The 18,124-nt window shown below is 43.4% G+C and overlaps 1 protein-coding gene across 2 annotated transcripts in view; it reads right to left on the bottom strand.

The window, feature by feature from the left end:
• The window catches only part of CUX1 (cut like homeobox 1), a 270,867-nt gene that overhangs the window by 158,509 nt on the left and 94,234 nt on the right, over positions 1-18,124 (bottom strand). For both annotated transcript variants that reach the window (XM_062592853.1, XM_062592854.1), the window contains exon 3: positions 1,556-1,603. In XM_062592853.1, the coding sequence (XP_062448837.1) occupies positions 1,556-1,603 (48 nt within the window). The remainder of the gene's footprint in view (positions 1-1,555; positions 1,604-18,124) is intronic.

Raw genomic sequence — 18,124 nt, forward strand, 5'->3', positions numbered from 1 at the left:
ATACCACATCTCGCAGTTAAATGTTCTGCATTTATGAAGTCAATGATGATTAATTCAGTTCTCTTAAGTTGCTAAAGTCTTGTCTACATTGGAGAGACTGGAATTATTGGGCTAGGAAATGCAGCAGTACAATCTTGTGGAATCTTTGTGCTTCACTAATGTAAGAGGGAATTTTACCAACAAACTTTACTCTTGTAATTTCTAAGGAAGAAGAGTGTGTGATGAACCATACCAAGATAGCAGTGAACTGGAGCACATTTCTCCAGCAGACAAGATATAAAAGGAGAATCTGCTTTCACTGTAGCAAAATTTGGATTATGACTCTTACTTGATCCTGAGACATTCCCTTCTTTAATGAAGTGCTGAACGCACACATACACTTCAATCAGTGCACTGCAAACTTGAAACTAAAGTGAAAAGTTTTTAAGAGCAATGCAATTCAGAGTAATCATCAAATGGACTCACACAAGTCATTCTTTGTCCTCACAAATTACTATCAGATATATCAAAGACAGAGCTGCCTTATTTATTACAGCAATATTTGGGAAATTGAGTAGTAAAATAAAAAATAGCATACTGCTTTTAAGATGAGAAATTATTGCCTATTTGGGATACATATTCAGCAGGATGTGCAGGTAATCAGAAATGTAACCCTCATTAAAGATAATAGTAGTTGTGCACTTAATTCCCTATGCAGACTTCTGAAAAAATGCTCCTAAATTTCTCTGCACTCTGATAGGAACTGCAGCAGTGTAAAATCAGCCCCCAACTTATTACAGATTTGGAAAGTAAAAAATGTTGCTGCTTTAATACAGCTGACTTTAAGAGTGGAGCTCTGCAATGAATAACAGTTTGAGGTTAAATCTAGATCTACTACCCCACTTATGCACTGATCTTTTTAAGGAGAAATAATTTTCTAATTTCACTTACAGCATTTTTTTTCTAACAGCACTGCAACAACTCCCATCTGCCCCAAGCACTCACGTGCTTCAGTGCTGTCCAAACTAAAATGTAAAATTCTGCAATTGGTTCAGCTGCCTTTCCAGACAGAAATTCTTCAAAATGACAACAGTTGGCTTTTAACGTTGCGATCATACTAATCATGTATTTCTCAGCAGAGATGTGAAGAGAAACAAAGGGCCAGCACCAGAGTTATTAACACTTTCTGTTGGTTTTCCAACAAACACTTGCTGACTTTAGGTTCCAACAAGCCCTTTAGAGTACGATGTTTCAGAGCCAAAAGGTTTATCTTGGAAACAATTGTAGTATCTCAGTATTTTTGCATGGGCACATCACATTGCATGCATTAAGTGTTCAAACCCACTACCAAGTCACGAGGCACTGTGTGTTTGCACGTGCCACCCGAGTCACAGTAATGGTGAGCTTACGCTCAGGTACATTGAATGCAAAGTGATTTGCCTAGTTTAGCTCACCACAAATCCACATCCAAAGTAATATGCAGAAAGGCTGAATCTTGGTAAGGCATTCTGCTCAGGGAGCTCTGTACCCACCAGGGAACACCATCAAAAGCAACCAGAGAAGCATAAGCTCTTACCTCTCCCTGGAAACTCTTCAGTAATGGAGCTACCTGTTTGCGCAGGTCCTAGAAGACAGAAACAAGATATTTCATCAGAGGATAAAAAAGGAAATGATACGTCATTGTCAAGTTTTTCCTAAAACTGTTTTCACTTCTGACATACTAGTTAAATCTTGATTGCATTTTACGGGAGCTTTAAGTTAAAAGTATACCTAGTATTCATTTTGAACAAGTCTGCGTTTCCAGTTTGACATATACCTGTATTTGTTGCAAAAACAGTATTAATTAAAAAAAACATAGCGATGTTGGGTACATACTAAATGCTTTCAATCTCACAATTCAGCTGAAACATTAGTACAATTAAAAGTAAATACCTCTATCTACCTCAGCATCAGCTACACCTCTGAACTTACGCCAAAGCCTCCTCTTGACTTGCATAAATTTTCACAAATGGAATCGAGGCCGAAGGAAGGGGACTCTGGGCCACCACTTCAACTAAGTATGTTGCCATTTTGGAAAGGGGTCATTTTCTTCTTTTTTTTTTTTCCTCAAAGGTGCTCTGACTTTATCCATTAGAGAACAGGAGAAAAGAGTACTATTAGTCAGCGTCTGTATAACCCAAGATTTCTTCTTCAGACTTATTATAACATGCTTAGTACTACAAAATTCATTAAAATGCTGCCCAAGAACCACCCTAAAAGTTTACAGCATATTTTTACTTAGCAACTAAGATTACTTAGGACAAGAGAGGCGTATCTATAATTCTCAATAGCTCCACTTCTAAACTGGTTCAGTCTAATTTACTTGCAAATTCTCAGAATGATCATTATGGACCTGCCTGACGAGTAAAGCCCTGTAACTCTGCAGTGGACACTGCATTATTCATGCATAACCATGAAGCTAGACGCCTGCTTTAGCTGCAGTAATCCATTGCCGATCCACAAGCCGCCACTTCGTAGTACATTCGCAGTTGGAAACGTATCTACAATACATCTATAATAACGCATGCAGTAACACTATGTTGCTGCATCATTTTGGAGGGCAGCACAGGGAGGGGTGGATTTCCTGTCCTCGGAGGTTTTCAAGACACACACGACTGCATTCATGGGCGTGCTGAAGTCCCATTTTGAAAGGCAGGCAGGACCAGAAGCCTCCAGACATCCCTTCAGCCAAGAGTCCTGCAATTCCCTGACAACATCACTCATAACTGGGACAGTCACGAACCACTCAAGGAGCCCCGAGATCTTTCCTCTACTTGATACAGGCCACAGTTCCTTAGCTGGAACAAACCCTGGGCCTTTCAGAAAAGTGGGTCACCTTAAAAAGTCATGAAATTCTCTTTTCCAGTGCAATAATATATTTATTTTAAGATCTCACGCAACACGTTGGACGTGGAACCTCTCACTGGTCCAAAATCTCCTCAGCCCCGGATTTAATCTGACTTGCTGAAGGAAAAGGAGACTTTCCAGACAACTGATTTTTGTCATTTAAATGACAAGTCATGGGGAGGGTCATGGGGAGAAGGAACTCTCCGCCTCCCTGAGAAGCAGCTTAGGCGGCCAAATGCAAAGGAAGCTACCAAAGACAAACCATCAGCCAAGCTTCGCTTGTTAGAAGGTTATTGCACTAACAGGTAGCTAATCCATACCAAGTTATACATAACACAGCAGCTTTACAAGCTCCATCTTCTTTTGTTCTTAGACCAAGCCAAGTCACCTAAATGTTTCCTGATATTTTTTGTTGCCTGTTTGAGAACAGAACAAAGGTAGATACTGTTCTCGTATATCAACAACGGCTATAAATTATGCCTCTACCAAAGCAAACCTAGCAGGTTTAGCAGCATTTCCCACTTCCTGACTACTCTAGGAGACCAGAGGGCTTTGCAACATTTTATAATGTACTTTCTGTGTAATCTGGCAATGATGACAGTGAAGAAAATAACAGTAACAATCAAATAACAATCAATGGCCAAATAAGTGCCTGCAAAGCAGGCCAAAATCTGACATGCCAGGTTTTATTGTGCAGTGCAATTACAAACCGAGACGCAAGAATTACAACTGGGATGCTGACATCTTTTATAAATTTATAAAAATTGGAAAAAATTACACTATTCAAGCAAAGCAACATTTCATGAAATAAAAACTGCAGTTCACAGGTTTACAGTTTCTGTCCCAGTATTGCCACTAAATTTACTGACGTGTTTGGCACCAACCGGCAAACCGATGTCGAAGCCAAAAGCAGAAATACAGGAGAGCTGATTGAAGACGAGCCCCAGGTCTCTTATTCGCGCACCTCTTAAGCACGAGAGCGGGGCATCATTCCCATGGCGTAAGCACAAGGCCTAAGCATTAGAAATCACCCCAGGTACCTCTGCAAATGACAAAGTGCCTCAATGACACAGTCAGTGAAATAACGCACTGGCGAGCAGGAGCCATGCTCCCCTCTGCGCGGGGGGTCGCGCTCTCGCCGAGAGCCTCCGATCCAGCTGCGTATTCCAACGCACACTAACTTCTCGAAAGACAGGATTAGGCGCAGGATTAGGAAATACACTGTATTTCATGGTATAAACTACGTCAGCGCTCTGCCTCCACGTACAGCTTTAATAATGAGACACATTGCTGTTCAAGTGGCAGAGAAGCAAGAAAAGGAAGAGGAATATGATGAGCATCCCAAAGCCAAAAAGCCAGTCGGTCAAGCTGTTGAAAAGAGAGAAAAGCTCTCAGGTACAAAAATGATCAGATTCCCATCATCCTTCGTTCAGCAAGCTCGGGATGCTAAACACTCCTCCCAGTAATCAAAACGTTACCAAGCAGAAGTCTTGCTATAGTGGGAAAACGTATCGTGCTTGATGTGGACAGCCGCTTTTGGTGTCAGTAAAGCTGTTCTGAAAACATCTTATCGTAGAGGTGAACACAGCTCAAAGCGACTCGGTCCCCAGGCAAGCCGTTGGTCCTACCGGCTACAGCCTGCGGCAATCCTGGGACACACCGACCATCAGAGCGCTTAGTTTAACAGGGTAAACTGCTGTGATAACTTGAAATCTTAGTAATAACTAGAGACTTGTTGCAACAGGACACCAGAGATGTAGCACCCCACGTTGAGGCTCTTTGCTTCATGGAGCAAGTGGTCTAAGAAAACCAGCTCCGAGGAGTTTACACCAGTATTTTCAAAGCAACCAAAGTACGCTATGGAGATAAGTGGGTGAACGGCACACGCTAAAACGAAAGGAATAAATAGACATAAAAGAATAACTAGTGTCACGCCATTTTTGTTTCTCTCCCTGATTTCCCCCTTGGAAGAGTTTTTGGTGCAGGCCATTTTTATAATTGCTTACTTGGCTAAAAAGCATCAAAACTTCAGAGAGTTCCGAACAAAAGGGAAGTAAAAGTAAACACACGCAGAAGTCAGGACTAGGTATGCCTCGAGACCCCAGAAACTCCTCTGGTGAGATTTATTTTTGGCAGTTGGGTGCAATCCCTCATCAGACTTTGTCTCAAAATATTAAGCTAACATCAAACAGAATTTTACCTTCCCTGCACAAAACCGCACAGAGCGAAAGGCGCTCAGCGCTGGCCCAGGGGAATCTGCAGCGCTGCTTAGCAAGGACACCGTATGATTTATTATCTGTTTAAAGGGTAGTGGCCTTTACTGCCTGGGCTGTGATCAAAACAGGAAAAGCAACCAACTCCAGCCCTCGCGTACAGCCAGCAAATCAGAGCGATCAGGCAGCGCGGCTGAAAAGGGAACATGCTATTGAACATTAGAACAAATGATAATTTATCAACCCAAACGGACTGAAATATCTGAGCACTCCTATGCGATCACATTACTAGCCTACTTTTCTGATGCCACCTGAACGTGCTCGTTCTTGCTGTGAAAGATTTATCGGGATAGAGCAGTGCTCTGCAAAAGGCTCTCTCACCGGCAGCCTCCGTATCTGGAGACTATGAATTAGGAAGCTGTATTCACTATCTGAATCAAATTCGATAGCTGAAAGCCAGTACAGCATTCTTCTCTTTACAGGGGCATAAACAACTAGTTGTATTTTGATCAAATAGCTACACTATGAAATCTGAATCCAAATACATTTTTTTAACTCTTTTTCCACTCCCATTAAAAAAAAAATCTCTCTTCACAGAGGATAAATCTACAGTAAGAACCTGGGCAGCAAATGCATCTTTCTGACAATTAAACTGCGTTATTTATCTGTCACAATCTTAATGCCGTGCGTACTGTGCAAAGGACACACCAGTGGTCACGCCACCGACGCCGTGTTTTTACTCGACGTGAGGTCCGAAGCTACCCAGCACCTTCTGCGCTCCTCTCGCACCGCTCGGTCTCCTCCGCTCCGTAACGCTCAGGCGCGAGCGCCGCGGGCAGAGCCCTGCGGCCCAGGCCTGGGAAAGCGGCGCAGCGAAGCTCAGCTTGCCCTGCGCACGCCGTCACCCGCGGAAGTACCACGCGCTCGTAAAACGCAACAAAACCCAAACCGGGGCAAGCGCTTCTTCCTAGGCCATGTCTTCCGCTCGCTGTACCATCTGCTCGAGGGCTGCGTCGGCAGGGGAACGGCACCGCGGCGGGTGGGGAAATCGAGCAGCAGCAGCAGCAAAAGCGGCAGCAGCAACATCATTAGCTCAGCTGTCACTACCTATTTTGGGGCTGGGTTATCACAAGCGCGATGCTACGGCTATCCTGCCATCTTACCCTCTTGCATCTCCTTCCCCGTTAGCCTCCACGTAAGAGGGAAATAACAGCTGGCCCTGTCCCGAAAATTGAAGCCGCTAGATATTGCAATGCTAGATACTTTCTCATGAGGACCTTGAAAACACCCCACCACCTAAAATCAGAACAAATCCCAATATGTATTTATATTGGGAAGGTATCTGCCAGCTCAGTCTGCAAGTAAAGAAGCCACAGGCCGACCTCGGAGGGCACTCTGCTTTCACAAGCTGGCAGCCAGCTGCAAACCCCTCCTTCGATAAACAGCACGCTGGTATGACGAATATTTGTTTCTTTAGAGCAGAGGAATGTTTATCCATGTATCCTCACGCGGGCAGAACTCCATGCACTTTGTCCACGCCTCTACTATCTCACTACTGCTGTTGAGTTTCTCCTTCATACAAACTGAGCTGAAAGGGGGAGAGGTAAACAGCAGCCAAGCATGAAGTATTTGGTAAGAAGCACGACACTGGCTTCAGAGATGTCTTTGCTTATTAGGTACTTCAAGGACAAGATCTGTCAACGTGAAACATGGAAAGCGACAGATTAACTATAATTATTCCTACTGTCATATCGGCTGCTTAATTAGAAAGATACAGCATTCCTCCTGCTGCAGGTAAATTTATGAATGAGTTCGGATAGACACTCACCTTCCAATACACAAGGTTTAAATACTATTTCTTTGTACCCATAATTGTGAAAGAAATACAGTACATACAGTTGCTCCATCAGAAATCCTGGGCAAACATGTTTGGAAGCTTACTAAGGGAAACACTGAAGTCTTTCCAAAGCTTAATAAGTTCCAGTAAGCTGCACTGGAAGAAACTGAAATCCCAGAAAGTTGTCCAAACAGGTATTACACAGTAGCTTAGATGACTTATTTAATTCCTAAAATGTAAGACAAATTAAATCATATGAGCAAACAATTCCATTGCTCAAGTCACACTATGATTTAACAAGATACAAAACCTTATTGCTTAAGACTGCTGAAGTATTTACTTGAAATCTGATCATTAAAGAATGAATCATGTTGTTATCAATTTGCTAAGATATTTTAGTTATTTTAATACATTAACGTGCCAATTTTTTCTCTACAAAAATCATTTTAAATTACATTTATGGATATGCTTCTGCCTAGCACAATGATAAATAAAAAATCTTGATTTACAGTAGCAAAATGTACACCACAGTACTTTCTGAAATATTTTAGCTCACAGATCCTGTGCAAATTCCATTAGCTTTAATTATTTATTAGCAGTAGATTTAGATTACTGTTCTTGACCTATTTTTCAGTGTATGGACCCACCCAGCAAGAAGTGAAAAAAAAATATTCCATTTGTGAAAGGCTGATTTCCTGAGAGCCGACTTCCAGCTTACAGTAGAAAATTAAGCAAAAAACACATCCATTGTAATTCACAGCGAGACGCCTGCACTTCAGAAAAGGTTATGGAGCAGGGCAAAACCCAGCTACAAAAACGAAATATAAAAAAGACTCCCTGAAAAGCAATGGGATTTGCGACATTTAACCGTCTCAGGTGTAACCTTGCACAACTCCCGCCCCGTGCCAGGCCCTGGCAGAGGGGAGCCTCCGCAGCTGACCCGCACAGGAAGCTTCAGACGCTCTTTGGGGAACCACCCGCGTTTCCATCAAACCCGACGGCCCACGCGGGTCTGGCAGCCCCGGGAGAAACGAGTCTGGAGCCGGCAAGGATTTTAGGGCTGGTCCGGTGGCTCATTGCCTTGGCGAGGAGGCAAACTCTGCTCTTCCCAGGCACGGGAGAAGTTGGCATCTCCTCAAGAGCATCCATCCGTAAAGGCGTCTACTTGCCACGCGCCCTTCGCTCGGGGACTGGCTTTGTACTTTCAGCAGAACTGCTCGCCTGAATAAGTCTTGCTGGAATCTTCTTAGAGTTTCTTCCAAGTTAAAATAAATAAAAAGCTAAGAAGCTAACTCTGTGCATATGTGGCAATGTATAAACACTCACTGGTTACCTTCACAACTGTTTAAAGAATCAGCTGTGCAAAAGAACTACTGCATTCATATATATATGTGTGTGTGTGTGTATATACATATAATACATACACACATACACACACGCATATGATTTTTTTAAATCTAACTTTACAAACTGATTTAGTAAACAGCATATTTTAGAATCAGGTTAAAACCCCACTGTCATTTATAAAACATTAAGTTAACGCTGCCTAAAAAAGACACTGAACAGAAACAAATCAGAACTTAAAAACTGGAGTTGCTAGGAAACAAAAAAAAAAAAATCATTCAAACACAACTGATGCAGGTAGGGCTTTTTCAGAAGGAGCTGATTCGAAGGGAATGAAAGCCTGATAACTGAAATTTCATCTTTTTTCTTTTTTTTTAAAGGCTTATTTTCAATAAACCAGGAAAATCATTCACCAATAACCTCAGAAAAATCAAGCATCATTTTTAACACACACGTCAATTTTAAAAAGCTACACACTGGCTACCGGCCCTGTGCCGACGTCTGCTCCTGCTGCCGCGCGCGCTCGCGTCTGGTTAAGCAGCGCAGCACCTGCCGACGGCTCCGGCGGCTCGGCCCGCGCTCCGGCGGCAGCCCCGTGCCCCCATCCCGTCACCAGAGCCACCCATCGCACGCAACCACCGCCGGCCTCCCGGGCCGGGTTAAAACCCGTACACAGGACTGCTTCAGTCAAACTGTTAAAAAACCTCGCTTTTTAGTTAGAATGTGATCGGCCAATTAAGCGAATGCTTCCGAAGCTCTGAAGTGAGCTCTTCCTGCCGAGAGGACGGCCACGCGCGGGCGGCAGCCGGGCATCTCGCCCGTCCCAGGGCTCGGGCCGCTACCTCTGCGTCTGCAGAAGATTATTTGTCGCCACGCTTGGTAAGCGCCTGCAGAGTCTGCTACGCGAACAAACCTTCCTAACGAAGCTGAAGGCGAACTCGCTGCTCGTGCAGCCCTGCGAGCACCTCGCCTACGCTCGTCAGGTGCTAACGAGGACCGCTCTGCTTCCCCCAAACCCACACAGCGCTTCCCTGGACTCCTCCAACTCCGGCCAGCAGAACAGAGGCTTCTCTGCAGCGTGAAAACGTGGAACTCTTAAAAAAGTAATTATGGCGAGTCTCAAAAAGTTAACGCGTCTAATGAGAAGCTAACGACGTGGGCCACGACACTGCAGAAATCGCGTCCAAGTCCTGGTCCCATTGCCAACGCCAGCTCAAACACAGACTAACGCTCCACAGGGTGGGCTGGAAAAAGACGGCTGAAAGAACGGCAAAGCCGTAATCGCGCCCGCGACCCTCCAGGCCGCCCGCACGGCCGGCGGGGCGGCGCGGGGCTCGCTGCGCCCGCCCGGGCGCTCCTCCTCGCGGCAGCACCGCGCCCTGCCTTCGCTCAGCCTCCCCCGGCGACGATTTTAGCTGCCCGCGCGCTCCTCGGGACGCCCGCGCCGCCCGCCCGGCGCCCTCCGCCGCGGCACCCCGCGTGCTGCTCGTGCTTCCCGCCAGGCCAGCGTCCTCGGCTCCCCCAAGGCGCCCGGCGCACGCGGACACGCGCGCTGCTCGCAGGCGGGCGGGCGGGCAGCGGCCGGCCGGGCGCCCACCAGGCCGACAGCACCGTTTAAATCGCGCTAAAGCGAGAATTAAAGATTCCCGTCCGAATGAGAAATCAGAAAAAAAAGTAAAGTAGAGCGCCTCGAAAACTTCGCTGTACGGGCTCAAAGGATTTACTCCGTGTAATTTAGTACACCTGGTAAAAACACCTCCGCACCAACCTAACTGTCATCCTCCTGACCCAAATCAAAAAATACAGCACGGATCTTTTCAGGTTGCTTTGGGAAGCGAAACAACTCAGAGGAAACAACCTTCCGCTGCCGCGGCGCTTCCTGGCACCGTCCGTGCTGAAACGCACCCGGGCCCAGCGCGGCGGCATCAGCGAACCGCCAAGAGGCGAGAGCAGCCTCGCGCTGCGGGCTTATCCAGTACGTTCGCTGCGCGGTAGCCGAACTCACGAAACAAAAAACCCGCGTAAAGCACTTTGGAACAGCAGTGCCTTCTCCCAACTGTAATACACAGTCTCAGCTGGGACCGGTTCCCAAATTCACATGCCGGACCGTGAGCTGCTCCAGTACAGTGTACGGAAAAAAACAGGGAAAGAAACCCAGAGGGCTGAGGATTAAAAAAAGGAGAGAGACAGGGAAGGACGGAGAAGCAAGCGCGCAGCCTCCCGTGGCTGCGCACGCTTCTTTTGCCGTCATCGAAAGCACACAAGCCTAGCAGAGAATCACAGCGAACTCAATAGCAGATTAAAATGCGACATGCTTGTGTAATAATAAATCAACTGAACCAATACAAGCTTATCTTCCACTAACTTGGAAAGGGGAGGTGACAAATTGCACTTAAGGAAAAATAGTGTTACTGTTGCTAGCCTAAGCTACGCGTCTATAGGAAACCGCTAAATTTAGAAAGCCAGCTTTTGATGAGAGCAACGGAAATTAATCCAAGGTTTCTTTTCCTTTTTTTTTTTTTGGAGCTCTAGAAAGTAACTCATCTTCCCCAAACGGTTACCGAAAGTCTCCCTGTACTCCCTTGCCTACTCCCTCCTGCTCTTCCCCCTTAAGAACACAGGACTGCTCCTCTGGGCTACGGCAATTTAGGAACTTAATGCGGTTTAACAAATTCTCTATCTCTTGGCTGGAGCTGTTTGGCTCTGACAGATGAACCGGAGAAGTCCATAAACGTCTGGAGGATTCGTGCAGGCTTTTCCTTGTATGACTATATATGGCAAGTACAGATCAAGTTATCTACAATCGTTTTAACCTCAGCTTCAAACTTTTTACTGTATTCCTATCTTTGTTGCAAACTTCCTCCATCAGCTATACAGGCTAAATGAGACAGCCACTGCCAGCCACTTCTCTAAAAAGCATTTTCCCACTCCTTACATGACTACAAAAATACATACAAAAATACCTGAATTACGATACACTGCAGTAAAAATGAACATTTGTGTACATACAGTCAGTGAACCAGAATGAGATGCTGTGAAGTTTACATTTTCGTTTATAGTATTCTACTGTTATCAAAGTCACGTCCCCCTCCAGACTTCACTTCTATTACTTCTTACTTGAAGTACTTATTTCCGCCAAATGCCATGAAAGGTCTAGCACAAACAGGTTAAAAAAAGTGAAACTTACTCTCAGAAAACAAGGGAAGTCAAAATTGACTGTGACCTCCTCCACCAGTGTTGTACACATGCACAACTCTGCAGACTTGCTCAATTCCTTAATATATCTCTATATTCCATATTTTATTGCTAAGACTGTAGAGCATTTAAATCACCAAAAGTGTTTTCTGGGGAAAGATCTGGTCCTGAGCAAGGAGAGATTATCTCTTCCTCTCTCAGAGATTCAAGATGCCATTGCTATTTTATTTTACTAATTTTTAAGTTAAAAAACCCCAACTTATTACTTTTATTTTTATTTTATTCCCTGAAGTTCATATCTCGAGTCATATGACTGCAACAGTGACGCAGACAGAGCCTCTATGGCAAAACCAATACAATTCTGCTGAGTTGTTGAATGCCAAGACGTTTATGTTGCATACTTCCAGTATCTTAATTACTTCGCTAAAAGTTCTGAAATTCTCCTATTTCTTATCCAGCTGGTTTAACTGTCTGAAAAAACGTTAGTGAGAAACAACCCTGAAAATCAGTGCTGTTCCTATATACCGTAAGGGCTCGCTTTTACAAGCCGTTTCGAGAGAAGATGCACAGACAGCCTCTTCCCGGGCAAAACATGCAGAGCAGTTAATTGCCCTAATGACCACGAGCTGCTTTGAAACCTTGCTCACTAAAAACTGCAGGCCAGATTTGCAAAGGACTGAACCGCAGACTCAGAATGTGCATACAGTTAAATTTCTTCATTTGAAATGATCTTGGGAAAGGCAGAGATAATAAAAGTTAAAGTATTCAGAGCAGGTTATACCTTACCCAGCTGCTTTTTAACGCTATGAAGCTAAAACTCATTATTTCTAATTTCAATGGAAATACTGTATTTGGAAATACAGTATCTGAATAAACTCTCTTCAAACCTGAAGTACACAGAGTTTTCCCAAGAGATTACAGTCTTAGAAGCTCCGTGACATCTCTGAACTGCCGCTTCGTTTCCTTCAGCTAAGGCAGGACAAGCGCTGAGGACTAGCCTTCGACCACAAAAAAGGCAAGTTGGGCAAGTGACATTATGGACTCTCTTTATCAGTATTCTTCTGTTTACTTTATCAGAATCAATATTGATGTAACAACTTATTTGACTTTACACTTCCACTTACTGGATCCAGTTTGTCTATACTTAGAAAAATATGTAAGAGTTAATTATAAACCTGATTTTGAATTTTCACCTTACTGAAAGCTTGCTGTAGCTTAACCCAGTCATGTTACCAAGCTGCCTGGATGGGACTTGCTTTCGCCTAGAAGACTAAGATGGATATGGGATAACCTACATAAGACTCTGGGGTGATCATGCCTTTTGTAAACCACTTGTACATTAAAAGATGGAAAAATTCAATTGAATACGCATCAAATTTAGATGAGGGGAAGGTTAATTTTAAGTACGCTCCTCGGAACTCCAGTTCCAGAACTGAGCAACTCGGATACTACTGAGCTTCTCCTTGTCACCATGCAAATTTGAGATTAGTCAAAGAAATGCTGGCGAGTGCGTGGCTGAACCAGTTCTGTACTTGCACGTAGCAATGACTGTTCAAATTCATTTTGGAAGCTCCAAGCCACTTTTTCGCTGGGGATTTTCCAGTGTCCTCCTCCAACTCCAAACGTGCTGAGACTCACATACCTTCTCCTGTGTAAAGTCCAAGCACTCCTGAAACAGTTGAATAAATAGGTGACTGACCACCACCCGCTGCAACACTTTTCTCTTTTTTTTCCCTACTTCATGTCCGTGCTTCATCCTGAAAGCTGGTGTGAAAAAGCCTGAAAAGTATGAAGTCTCAAATATCAGTGAAGCAGCTGTAGGATCAAAAGTGCCTTTGTCCGATACTTCCATGCGCGGTGTAATCTCTATGGATTGGCAAAAACTGCAGCACTACACAGTGATCAAATGGAAAATCCTGACTTAACAGCCCTTTCCAGCACTTTTTTCCAAAAGGTACTTGGTGCAAGCACGGGACTCTTGCAGCTTTTACATAGATCAAAATAACCATTACTATCTTTGATTTTTTTTCAGCGCGCGCATAGCACTAACACGTAATCACTCCTAGGCCCCCCTGCAGTCCTGGCAATGACCTCACCTCATTTAAGCATTTTGCAAAATGTAAAGGCTGGAGCATACCCCACTCTGATGTGTTTTTTCAAATATGCATATATAAAATATCTTCATCACATCACATCACATGTAAGTAGACTACTAGAACCAGTCAGCTAACTTTCTAATTAGAAAACTGTGCTATTTTATTCTAATGCTGTTCAAATGTTGAGATTTCATCACGAGGGATGTAATTGCAAGTTAGACAAGTGACTCCCATCTGGGAAAAAGAAATAAACATCTTTACACTATTATAACTGCATCCATATTCTGGAGTAGAGCAAGTCAAAATCTCACATACCCACCCACTGCTAACCGATATTTATTTCTATACCACTTTCAATCGTAAACCAGCCTCAGGCTTTCAGTATTTTCTGAGAGACAGATGACCTCCTCCATTGCACACAGCCCAGTCCCCTCTCCTTGGAGGCCGCATTAGCACAGGGCACCTTCAGAAACTTTCTACTGGACACTATTGGGGAGGGAAGGAGGAGACCACCACCCCATTGGAGGTCATCATGCAACCGAAACGACTACTGCAGCATTTGAGCAGTCCTTCAGGTCTGAGCAGGACGGAGGCAACCCAGTTGCGTGCCCAATTCGTTGAAGTAGATGATACTGCCTAACATACTATTTTTGATGCTGCTCTTGAAGTTGTTGGAATATTAAGTACAAGGAAATGTTTCAATGCCGTTATCAGGTGTTGGAAGCATAAACACCTGCTAGGTACACTGCAAGAGAAAAAAATATACTTCAGTTTCAGTCCATGAATACATTTTTTTAATAGTCCAAAAGGTAGGGGAAATGACTGCGTTACAAAAATGCATTGCGGAAGACCTGGAGCAACAGAAATCAAGGAGAATGAATGCATGGACTGGGTCTCTGGACTGCAACCTGCAATTCTCCAACCACGTCATCAGGTATCTAACTTTTATGGCTTTTCGTCCTTCTCTTCTGCCACGTGCCAGGCAGAAAGGACATGTTACACACCCAGTGGCCATACATCCTGGCTCACTTCCAGAGAGGTTCCTGCCAGACTCTCGGCACCAACCGTGATTTCCTAGGTGACCTTGGCTATTCATCCCCAAAGGAGCACCCTCCTTTTGATCACCAGCTCACTTTTCAAAAATGTGAATTATTAGTGTGGTCCAAATCGGCCAGGGTTTTTCCCCCCATAAACAACTTGTCCACTATTTTTACTTTTCTGCTCAATTCTTTTAACAACTCCAGCTGACACTCCAGAGCGTTATCCATTCAAAACCAGTACACCAAGGTGTGCTCCAGGTTTATAAAACAGAAATATTTGCCAGATGGGCATACAGAAATATTTAATTACTGGGTAAAATACAAAGACTTATGTTACAACAGCAAAAAGCACTCCTGAAAACCTGAAAATTATGGCTCATTTTTATGTAAGCTAGCGTATGAAAGTATAAATCACGCTACTTAGGTTAACTAAGCAAGAGAATTTCTACTTGTGCAAGTAGGGAGCCAGAATTATTAAAACCTTTTTCTGAACTAAGACAGTTAACTAATGGCTATTTTCCCCTTATCAGCTGCACAAATAACAATGGATTTTAAATCATCTGATTGACCTGTGAACTCTTCCTAAGCAGAGCATATATAATTTAAGCCAGCCAAGAAAGTTTCACAGGAGTCAAGAGGGCTCCTCACAAGGGGCACATGTGGAGAGAGCTAAAGCTTCAAACCACTATTTTTCCCCCCTACTCAAGTGTCAGCTGCGATAAGCCAAAATTAACAACCCTGCACTGTACCACTTGAAATCAAGGAGGGGGGAAAAATATCTTCTTGCTATTCAAAGTATTTTAAGTTGCATAGGAGCATGGTATCTAAATATAGACAGCAACAACAACAGACAGCATTGTCCCTTTGGGCACACTGAATATTATCGCACAATTCCCATCTTCCTGGGCTGAACCTTACATTCATTTTCTTGCTATTTTTCTTACTTACCAAAGCATGTATTAACCCCTACCTAGTTTTAGATAGACTAGTTTAACAAGAAGTAGAGCAAACAAACAAACATACATGGAAATCTGGATTTGACAAATTCATGAGAAAGATTTCCAGTAATTTATTAGCTCTGCGTTATTGTCCAACAAACAGAGAGCAGCTGCCTTGTGTTTTCAGAGTAAGCTGTGAACCTGTTCTTAAAATGTAAAGTTCATATTAAAACTGAAATCTAAATCAGTATTTTTAGATGTAAAAGTGTCTAAGTATTTCTCTCCAGGAGTCATGCATCTCATTTTCACATTTCAATCAGAAACGTAAGAAAGGCACCAATAACTACTATTTTCAAAACACTTCCTGGGAGCACAACACTGAATTTGGAAGCTGGCAGACTGATTTGAGCTTTTAAAAGTGAACACTGAATTGCAAGGCATACGGTTGGTCCTGACTTCTAAAGTATTTAAACACCTTACGAGTGTTCACGTAATGTATCTAATACACTCAGAATACTGACGTTTCATTTTTAAGCTGGTTTCTATATAAAATTTAGTTTTTAAAGGCATCTGTAAATTATCCGTAACACCCATTCTGAAAAACATAACTATCGTCCTTAGTGTGGCAGGATCCTTTTATTTTGTGAAACATATTCCTCACATTCAAGCAACTTTAAAGCCATACTGACATATGTTTTTCAAGTGGTATGTAACTATTCTAGGATTTCATTATTTAGACAAGTCCCATTCTAATGTAATGACAACATTAAGTAAACACAACTATTTCTGGTGCTATAATCCCATGGCTGTAACTACAAATGACGAAACTGTTAGTAAGCAGTAGGCCCAGATACCCCATAAATAAACCATTGTGCCCTTAGCCACAGAGTAAATATACTCAGGTGAGTTCACAGTCAGTTGTAGCAGGACCTAGATGGGGCAGAAAAATCTTAACTGCAAGGGAAAATGGAAATTGCCCTTCCCTGGAATTACTTGTTTACCTTAGGAAAAAGGAAAGACCTTGACATTAGCCCCTTTTCCCCCCCTTTTGCTAGAAACACCATGGAGTAACGCTAACATACGGGCCTGGTTTGCAAAGCTTAAACTTTGCAAACTTAAGATTTCCCTGAAACATACCTAGAAAGTGAAAAAGCTGAAAGCTCCCAACAAGTACTTCTTGACACCTGGAATTCAACTTAATGCATCCCTCCATCTCGAGCATGTTTGCTTGCCCAGACAGTGCTCCAAAATCGGGCTCAACATTTTCAAGAACAAGCTCTTAGAAGTTTTTCTGCTTGTTTGATTTTGGTCGTAATCATTTCCTTCCTGAAACCACAGATAAAAATACTTTTTCTCAACATGCTAAAGCCTCAAAACAGTTTCTGTTCAAACCCTATGTAGAAGGTGGTTAGAAAGGGAGCGTCAGGAGAGACGGGACAGAAGAGCTAAGCATATGCACAAGCAGGGGAATGAGGCCATCCTATTAAAACAAAAAAATATATATTTTTTTCTATAGTCAAACCAGTCAGTATATCTGATCATATCAACTCTGAGGAACTTGCTTGTTCTTACGCTTCTCTAGCCACTGCTCCTTTTTGAGAAATCCTATCCTTTGCAGCGCAGGATTGAGGCATCCCTCATTGAGGAACAGGCCTCCTTGCTTCCGACTAAGCCAAACCGCGAGCGCACGGCATCGCCGCGACGGGCGGCGGGAGAGGCCATCTCGCACGAGCCACTTAATCTTCTGATCGCTGCAGTGCAGCGGCGCTCCTCGTGACTCATACTTGCAACTCAGATGATCGCTTATTATGAGAACATACAAATAAGGCGCTTCAGCCACGCTCCCCTTCCACCCCCTAAATCCCATTCGGGTCACTCTGCTCTCTGATATTACTACACCGTCACAATTTTACATGTTCCTTAATTTCTTCAGCTGTTGCGCGCTAACGCTGCACCTTGTTAAGATGCAGTCAGGGTACTTTTATGCCCTTACCTACTTTACAGAAAAAGGGCAAAAAACATTTTTTAAATGCCTGTAGTGATCTTCGTCAAACAGTACAAACTATGTTCATCCTGAACACTTTATAATGATGCTACAGAGAATAAAAAAATCTTCCCCCCCCCCCAAACCTAATACACAGGGCTCTTGTCACCTTTCTTTTCAGTCTGCAACCAGTAAGTTACAGCGGTCACATTTGCAGAGAAGCATCCTCTAAATTCAATGCTAGGTTTCAAGAAAGTTTAATCTTGCAGCAATCATTGCAACAAGTACTCCAGTTCTATATGAACACATCATAAACTGTCACCAAGTCTTCATACCCAATTTGTCATTCAGCAGCAAAACAGACACTGCCTGCCTCTGCGTCTGTGACTGTGAGGCTCTGTCTAGTGGATGCTGAAATCCTGCTTTCTGGTCACGGCAAACATAAATCAAAGAAAAAAAAAAATCTGCTCTATTAAATCTATTTGCTCTGAGAGAACTGGGATTTATCATCTTCTAAAACAAGTGGTCAATAAGATTCAGAAGCGCTTAGTACAGATCTTGATGAATCAGGATGCCACCGGTGATGCTGTAATTGTATTTGAGAGGAATCCA

Source organism: Rhea pennata, chromosome 20 (assembly GCF_028389875.1).
Source record: "Rhea pennata isolate bPtePen1 chromosome 20, bPtePen1.pri, whole genome shotgun sequence".
In the NCBI taxonomy this organism is placed as follows: Eukaryota; Metazoa; Chordata; class Aves; order Rheiformes; family Rheidae; genus Rhea; species Rhea pennata.